Source organism: Antedon bifida, chromosome 2 (assembly GCF_963402885.1).
Source record: "Antedon bifida chromosome 2, ecAntBifi1.1, whole genome shotgun sequence".
NCBI lineage: Eukaryota > Metazoa > Echinodermata > Crinoidea > Comatulida > Antedonidae > Antedon > Antedon bifida.
The window spans coordinates 24,439,335-24,448,187 of record NC_136227.1 but is presented as its reverse complement, the minus strand read 5'-3'; the positions used below and the strand labels follow the sequence as shown (position 1 = coordinate 24,448,187).

The 8,853-nt window shown below is 33.2% G+C and overlaps 2 protein-coding genes and 1 long non-coding RNA gene across 3 annotated transcripts; 1 reads left to right on the top strand and 2 right to left on the bottom strand.

Annotated features, from left to right (window-relative positions):
- The first annotated feature begins 361 nt into the window (after positions 1-361).
- Positions 362-3,921, top strand: LOC144836041 (uncharacterized). The gene is made up of 3 exons (XR_013611141.1): positions 362-454; positions 1,792-2,063; positions 2,512-3,921. It is a non-coding gene; the product is annotated as an uncharacterized LOC144836041 (long non-coding RNA).
- A 976-nt stretch (positions 3,922-4,897) lies between these two features.
- LOC144835535 (uncharacterized) lies at positions 4,898-6,679 on the bottom strand. The gene has a single exon (XM_078690615.1). The coding sequence runs from the start codon at positions 6,677-6,679 to the stop codon at positions 4,898-4,900; it is 1,782 nt and encodes a 593-aa protein (XP_078546741.1).
- A 26-nt stretch (positions 6,680-6,705) lies between these two features.
- On the bottom strand, positions 6,706-7,929 carry LOC144835534 (uncharacterized). The gene is made up of 2 exons (XM_078690614.1): positions 7,910-7,929; positions 6,706-7,429 (listed from the first exon to the last, which is right to left on the bottom strand). The coding sequence occupies exons 1-2, from the start codon at positions 7,927-7,929 to the stop codon at positions 6,706-6,708; spliced, it is 744 nt and encodes a 247-aa protein (XP_078546740.1).
- Positions 7,930-8,853: the final 924 nt, after the last annotated feature.

Sequence of the window (8,853 nt, the reverse complement as noted above, 5' to 3'; positions counted from 1 at the left end):
TTACAATGAGTGATAATATTATTTAATTGTGTATGCCATTTATGTTGTGTATTATACACATGTTATCTTCGCATTTATTATGTTTAATTTTTAGTTTCAAATAAATTATTATTGTTAACCAATCGTCGACGTTAGCACGCATTCTGGTAGAATTCTGTTGCGCAATTTGACAATTTTACAAATTGTGCAGCGCAATTTGAAATTGCGCAAGGATTTTCTTGCGCAATTTGAAATTGCGCAAGTTGATTGCGCAATTTAATATTGCGCAAGAAAATCCTTGCGCAATTTCAAATTGCGCAGGAATTATTTGCGCAATTTCAAATTGCGCAAGGAATTTTTTGCGCAATTTCAAATTGTTCAATATAAAATCCACTCGGCAACCAGAATAGTAGCAGGTTTATCGTATTGCCATGCAAGAATGGATAGGCGTTTTCCTCTGCTTTTTGGCCTTCTAGTCAGTTATTGTTATTGATTATACGAATTACGTAATTAGTTTAGTAGCTCATCTACCTTTTTAGCAGGGCATACTCAATATCGTAGAGGCTAGGCCTACTACACTCAAGTTAAGTATGAGTTGGCATGGATGGTACGAGTCGACCAGGGTACAACCACTAGCCTTACTAGAAGAACATAGGCTATAGGTCTGCGGGAATGGGAAATCTGGCCTAGAAGGCATAGGCCTACAGGAATCCAGTCAAGTCGCCCCATCGCAAAGTCGCCCAATACAAAGTCGCCCCATCGCATTGTGTACGCCCAAAAAAAAGCCATCATATGAGCATTAAAAGGTCTCGTAGAGCCAGCGGTGTTAGCCTACTACGCATCACTACTACTACTAGCTAGGCCTAGCCTAGAGTTCATTTTAAATTAAGTAGGCCTAGGGCTCCAGTAGTAATTTCGGTCGCGTTTTCGGCCTATTTTTCAGGAAATGTGAGAGGTGAGGTGGGTTAGCCCAGCTAGGCTAACCTAACCTGTAAGTAGTATTCTAGCCCATCCATGATGGGTACGCCCGGGTTGGAATTGGTACATGTTGACCCGTATCCGTATTCTTCTAGCTAGGGTGCTGGTAAACCCGTACCCATGCCATCCAACTTAGCTAACTCGTACCCAAATAATTGGTCAACTCGTACCCTGGGCTAACCCATACCTAAACCAACCCGTATGTAATATAAATATAAAATATAATAGTTAATTATATCTCAACCGTAATAGTAATATTAGTAAATAACGATTATTTTATTTACCATTACTATTACTGTTACGGTTGAGATATAATTAACTATTATATTTTATTTGGAATACCAACCGAATGAATCTTTTTAATGAATATAAATATACTTTTAATAGCATTAAACATAGGTACGGGCCAGCCCATGATGAGTACGAGCCAGCCCATGAGGGTATGAGTGAGCCAAAATGTTGGGTACGAGTTGGCATGGGTACGGGTTGACCTGTATCCTTCTAGCTAATCTTACTAGGCCTAGTAGAGTAGGTCTACGCTACCAAGTCCGGCTACAATAATGGTATTCTGTTTATAGCTTTATTGATAGCTTGGTTCAAATCTGGGTTGGGACGGCTTTTTGTCATTCTAAAACAGATTTCCTTATCATAATAAAATAATATATGAATTTAACTGTAATATTGTATACATAATATTAGTAATTGCCATTGCATTTATTATTATTATTATATATTATACGGTTACCCCTTAATTATACTATAGTATAAAACTATAATTTCCTTGTTATATTTTACAATATTTTCTTCACAATTCAACAATTTTGTCTTTCACAGCACAAATTATCATACTGAATCATCACACACCAAGTCTCGTAAATCTCTACTGTATTTCTCCAAACTACTCCAACTACTACATGGTATTTTCTTGAGGCTAAACTACAGTACACGGTATACTGGTACTACCATCATTCCTGGCCCGTCAACCTGGACCACATTACAGTATGGTCCAACACATAAGTACAGCCATACTACTGATTTAAAATAGTGAATTACACCCTGTGGTCAAGACTTTATTTGCTCTTATGCTTATTTCCTCCAAATACAGAGTACGTAGGGCTTTCAATTTGCTTTTATATACATGTTAATTTAAAAATCGTTTATTTATTGTTGTATCAAATTTAGACTTTAAATACTGGGATGATCACCCTAAATTTTCTTTTTCAATTAACAATTTTATATTTCACAGCTTTTTATTCATAACTGTTAAATTGCATCCCAATACATGGTACCTATTGGTATTATATCTAAAAATACAAAGGTGGCCAACACAGATAGTTTGATATATACAGTACTCTCTTATAAATAGATGTATCTCTCTAAACTACTCCAACTACCTAATTAGCATACTACTGTACACTTTGTAGACAAGAAATAAATTGTATCCACCTAGAGGACTTATGGTAGTACAGTCGATCGTCCTGTCACTGGCCCGGTCAACATAATCTACGCCTAGATTATTACAGTAATTATTACAGAGATTTTTTTTTTTTTCAGAAAAGTTATGTGTAGAGAAAGCAGTACTCGTATTAAAAACTAAGCAGGTTGTACTCTTGAACGCAAACTGGCAGGATATTTTAAATATTTTTTATTGTTGAAATGATGGAATCCTAACTTCATTTTCTACGAATTGGAGACAAAGACATATTACGATCCTTTTATTTAAATTTATTTGGATAGACCTCCATGTAAATTCATTAAAGGCTATATGATTGTTTTATATTTTAATATGTGATAGTAGAAAATCATTGTGCATAATGAGGACTAAGAATCTAATATTTACTTGCATTCTCATCTTTTTAAAATTGTATTTATAATGCTGGTAATGAGTTTACTATTGAAAAAGTCATGTTTCCACTTATCTCAATATGTGGCACACCTCTAACCTTGTTAGAACTGACTGTGTTCTACATTATTCTGCTATATAATAGTGCTTCCACCATACTTCAACCTGGTAATTGAATAAATTTCACCGGGGTAAAATTTAAACTAATTATCATCCTTTAACATAAAGTATCCTCCTGAAACATGTATTTGTACTGTACTTCATCTAATATCCATTACTTAATACTAATTTGGGTGATTTATGTCTAACTTCAGGAATGATCTGAGGCTAGAAAAACGAATTTCTGTACATATAATTTATATAAAAAATAAACCAATGTTTTCCTAATAACTTAACCCCTAGGTTGATAACTAACAAAGAAATTATTGAAATTGTGTTCTTACACTATAGGTGTACTGTATCTACATATGCATACTGCGTTGAAAAGAAGAATGTTTTATAGTTATTATAGGTTATTTCCAAATATTAAAGGTCTGATATCTAACAGAAACTAAATGTTACCAAACTATGTTTTTGAAAATCTTTATGATATAATAATTATAATAATATGAACATAATATTAAATTATATTGACTATTTTTTGATAATCATCATGTCCTTATAAATTCATTTATATTTATTTTGTGGTAATATAGTTCATATATTATGTATTAAATAAATTGGTAAGGCCCTATACTGTTTATATTTAAGGAAAGTTTATATACACTATTATTAATTATGCCTACTAATATTAGTATTAATTGTTTATGTAACTATTTTGTCTAATTCCATTGGATTTTTGTATAGGCCAATGGCATTAATGTTTTTCTCAAAGCAAATTAGCCTAATAATGCCATATTTAGACACATAATTCATTGATTTCTGATATTCTGTACTTGTGTATGCATTACTAAAATAGTAGTTATTTTATTACTTTTATAATGTATGTATAAACATTTATTCATTTTTTTTTTTACATTTTTTAATTTAAAAATTATTAAAATACCTATCTACCTTTCTGTTATTGTTACTATTATAATATTTTTTGAGGCAGATTGATTTCAATAAAAAAAATTTAAAACAATTAATTTGACTTATACTGTACTATGTTAGTTCAGAAGATGAAGTGTGTGTGGGCAGAATCTGGTGTGTTGGAGGTTGGTGATGTGAGGTGTAATTTTGTCACTTTAAGTCCTAAATTAGATGTTTTCTGAAGAAAAGAAGTAAGAGGATAGGCTTTCAAACAACTTCAAGAAGATTCACACAGAAATAATTACTTCCCAATAAAATAGTATGTAACAGTTTATAATTATTACAGTACGTTGAATAAACTCGAGCGGAAAAATAACACACATAAAAAAACATTCATTTTCTTGTCGAAAAGTGCCCTCTCTAGTTTTCTATTAATTTATTAATAATTATTATTAATTAATGAGTAATATAAACATATTTTTAACATTTATTGCTTGAAGCTTATTCTACTCCTAACAAAGTTTCATACCTCCAAATTTCATCAACGTATTCAAAGCACTTCAATAAATATCACATTGAACATTAAAAATTAGGGTTATGATAGAATTTTGCTTAAAAACATATACAAAAAACATCGATAAAAAATATTTTTCGTATTCAAAAACATTTGATACTTGGTAGAAATGTTCAATATAGGTTGCTCCATCCATATTGCAAAAAATAAATAAATATCGAGCCATATCACTGATTTTTTAAATTTACGTTTTTACAAAATGTACACTTATGAAAGATCATACAACTCCAACGCATTTTTTAAACCTAATAACGATTTTGAAAAACAACGAAAAAAAAACGTTCATGAATGAAATTTTGTTTCCGTGAATAGAGCAACCTATATTGAACATATTAAAAAAGTTTCAAATGTTTTTAAATTCGAAAAGTATTTTTTATCGATGTTTTTTGTATATGTTTTTAAGCAAAATTCTATCATAACCCTAATTTTTAATAAATAAATAATTTTGTTTGACAAATCCAAAAGAAATTACTCACATTCTTTAGCTTTCGCCATCTTGTCTGATGGCTTGATCACAAGTGATCCGGTCCACTGCTACTTCCTGGAAATCTGTTGTTATTGTTTCTAGGTGACGTCATACTTTTTCGTAGCAATGATGTGTATACGTGATCGAGATATACAGCCCCTTCGTCGCGGTTGATTGCGTTAGCCCCCCTCTTTCTGATTTGGATTGCCTCTCTGATTCTACGCTTGAATGGGTTAGAGTCTCTGTCAAGAATTTTGGCCCCCTCCCAATCGATGATGTGGTTTTCTTGCGCTGCATGGTCTGTGATGGCGGATTTGTGGATTTCGGATGTTGATTCCTTTTTAGTTGCCCGGGTGTATTTACGATCGGTGACCGTTTCAGTGTCTTTTTGGTGTTCTTTCAGTCTTACTCCAAATTGACGACCTGTTTCCCCAATATATGATTTCTTGCAACTTTTGCAAGGAATGTCGTAAACAATGTCACTTGTTTGGGTGATGTCCTTCTTGTCTTTGGGGTGGACTAGAATGCTTTTAAGAGTGTTCGTTGGACGCATGGCGGTGGAAATACCGTATTTCTTAAAAATCCTTTGAGCTTGTTCTGCCACTCCTTCGACATAAGGTAAAACAACCATACCCTTTGATGGTGTCTCCGGCTCTTTGTTTTTATTCCTTTGCTTTGGTTGTTTATTTTTTATTTGTTGTTTGACTCTGTCCAGTGACCACTTGGGGTATCCACATTTCCTGATCTTAACTTCTTCTTCTTTCTTATCCGCCTCCTCTGTAACTATGTTCTCCATTCTATCCATGAGCGTTCTGATGACCCCTAGTTTTTGGTGTAGCGGGTGTTGAGATTGGAAGTTCAGGTACTGGTCAGTATGTGTCTTTTTCCTGTACACCAGCAATTTCAGTGACCCATCTTCTTTCCTGACGATTAATGTGTCCAGGAAGGGGATTTTTCCCTGATCTTCTTCCTCAAACGTGAACTTGATGTTGCCCGTTGGATCGATGGAGTTGAGGTGGTCAGTAAGTTTCTGTGTACTGTCTTTTTGAATTATCTCTAACACATCATCAACGTAGCGACGCCACAGCTTCGGCTTACAATCGAGAGGTGATGTAGTGATGGCTTCTCTCTCTAACCATTCCATAAACAGATTGGCCAGGATTGCACTAACAGGGCTGCCCATGGCAGCACCAAATATCTGACGATAAATTTGTCCTCTGAAGCTGAAATATGTTGTTGTGCAGATAAATTCTAAAAGAGCAATAACGTCGTCCGGGTTTAAATTGGTTCTTTGGTTTAGAGTTTTGTCATTTATCAGTCTATCTTTAATGACGTCCAAGGCTTTTTCGATAGGGGTGTTAGTGAACAATGATACGACGTCGTGAGAATTAAGAATGTCCCCATCGTCAATCATTATCGCTGTCATTTCCTCCGCGAGAGCTTTGGAGTTCACAACATGATGTTCGGTGGTACCTACGAGCGGGGCGAGTATCTCGGCAAGGGCTTTTGAGGTTTGATATCCAATCGACCCGGTGTAATCCACTATCGGTCTTATAGGATTTCCCTGTTTGTGGATCTTGGTGGTACAGTACATTCTAGGTGTATTTTCGGCGGTAGGATAGAGTAACCTGTATTGGCTTTCATTGATCTTGTTTTCGGTTTTTAGTCTTTTCAATATCTCAACTAACTTCCGTTTGTAACCCGGAGTAGGATCTTTGGTAAGCTTTTCATACGTGTTATGATCGTTTAACATTTCCTTAACCTTGCTTTCGTATTCTTTTTTATTTTGAACGACAATACACTTGCCCTTGTCGGCACCCATTACCATTATTTCTTTGTCCTTTTTTAATGTATTTAATTAAGAGCAACTCTTTCTTGTTTTGAGATGTTAGATTTGGGAGGTTTTGCTGATTTTAACATACCTGCTATCTCTGTTCTGAGGCTTTTAGCATCCTCCGTTGGTAGTTTAGAACAAACTGACTCACAAGCAACGATGTATTCTTCATGTGGTATTTTGTCAACCGACACTGCAAAATTCAACCCTCGAGCGAGCAACTTTTGTTGTGGCTCGGAAAGGACTCTGTTTGAGATGTTTTTAACCCATTTTTCACGCCATTTTTTGAGTTGTGTACCGCTAAGGTCGGGTTCCGTTAATTTGTTAGACTTCTGTTTTGTTTCATGTTTAACTTTGAGACGTTCGAGCTTTACTTTATGTCTCTGTTTGGTTTTTGTTCCCTCTGATTCGCGTTTGTTTACTATATGTAAATCAACATGGCGACGGTCATCGGTATTCAGTGTTTCTAGTTTTTGTTTTTGCAATTCAGATTTACGTTCAAGAACATTAATTTTGTTCTTTACTACCCGGATACGTTCACCTACTAGATCTTTTTCGGCTTTTCTTATGATGTTTCTGGCTTTCTCCGTATTTATCGGGCAGCTGATCCGGAGGCTTGATGGTGTGATACCGTTATCTTTGCAACGATGCGTAAATGTCAAGTGTTGTTGATAGCGGGCTATTTTCTTCACTGTATTCTCGAGATCACGTATACTTTTGACTGTGTGTTGACCATAACGACTCCTAATATCCGTGAATCCGGATCACTTGTGATCAAGCCATCAGACAAGATGGCGAAAGCTAAAGAATGTGAGTAATTTCTTTTGGATTTGTCAAACAAAATTATTTATTTATTACCTACAACAATCCTACAAAATGCGCTTATTCACCTAATTTTTAATGTTCAATGTGATATTTATTGAAGTGCTTTGAATACGTTCATGAAATTTGGAGGTATGAAACTTTGTTATGAGTAGAATCAGCTTCAAGCATTAAATGTTAAAAATATGTTTATATTACTCATTAATAATAATTATTAATAAATTAATAGAAAACTAGAGAGGGCGCTTTTCGACAAGAAAATGAATGTTTTTTTATGTGTGTTATTTTTCCGCTCGAGTTTATTCAATGTACTGTAATATACACTGTTACATACTATTTTATTTGGAAGTAATTATTTATGTGTGAATCTTCTTGAAGTTGTTTGAAAGCCTATCCGCTTACTTCTTTTCTTCAGAAAACATCTAATTTAGGTCTTAAAGTGACAAAAATACACCTCACATCACCAACACCCAACACACCAGATTCTGCCCACACACACTTCATCTCCTGAACTAACATAGTACAGTATAAGTCAAATTAATTGTTTTAAATTTTTTTTATTGAAATCAATCTGCCTCAAAAAATATTATAATAGTAACAATAACAGAAAGGTAGATAGGTATTTTAATAATTTTTAAATTAAAAAATGTAAAAAAAAATGAATAAATGTTTATACATACATTATAAAAGTAATAAAATAACTACTATTTTAGTAATGCATACACAAGTACAGAATATCAGAAATCAATGAATTATGTGTCTAAATATGGCATTATTAGGCTAATTTACTTTGAGAAAAACATTAATGCCATTGGCCTATACACAAATTCAATGCAATTAGACAAAATAGTTACATAAACAATTAATACTAATATTGGTAGGCATAAAATAATAGTGTATTATAAACTTTCCTTAAATATAAACAGTATAGGGCCTTACCAATTTATTTAATACATAATATATGAACTATATTACCACAAAATAAATATAAATGAATTTATAAGGACATGATGATTATCAAAAATAGTCAATATAATTTAATATTATGTTCATATTATTATAATTATTATATCATAAAGATTTTCAAAAACATAGTTTGGTAACATTTAGTTTCTGTTAGATATCAGACCTTTAATATTTGGAAATAACCTATAATAACTATAAAACATTCTTCTTTTCAACGCAGTATGCATATGTAGATACAGTACACCTATATTGTAAGAACACAATTTCAATAATTTCTTTGTTAGTTATCAACCTAGGGGTTAAGTTATTAGGAAAACATTGGTTTATTTTTTATATAAATTATATGTACAGAAATTCGTTTTTCTAGCCTCAGATCATTC

What these genes read in the sequence shown, in the direction of transcription:
- LOC144835535 (XM_078690615.1), bottom strand. Translation starts at nt 6,679, where the DNA reads ATGGTAATGGGTGCCGACAAGGGCAAGTGTATTGTCGTTCAAAATAAA.
- LOC144835534 (XM_078690614.1), bottom strand. Translation starts at nt 7,929, where the DNA reads ATGTTTTCTGAAGAAAAGAA. An exon ending in ATGTTTTCTGAAGAAAAGAA is followed by an intron (nt 7,430 to 7,909) that starts GTAAGCGGATAG and finishes CACGGATATTAG; the next exon opens with GAGTCGTTATGGTCAACACA.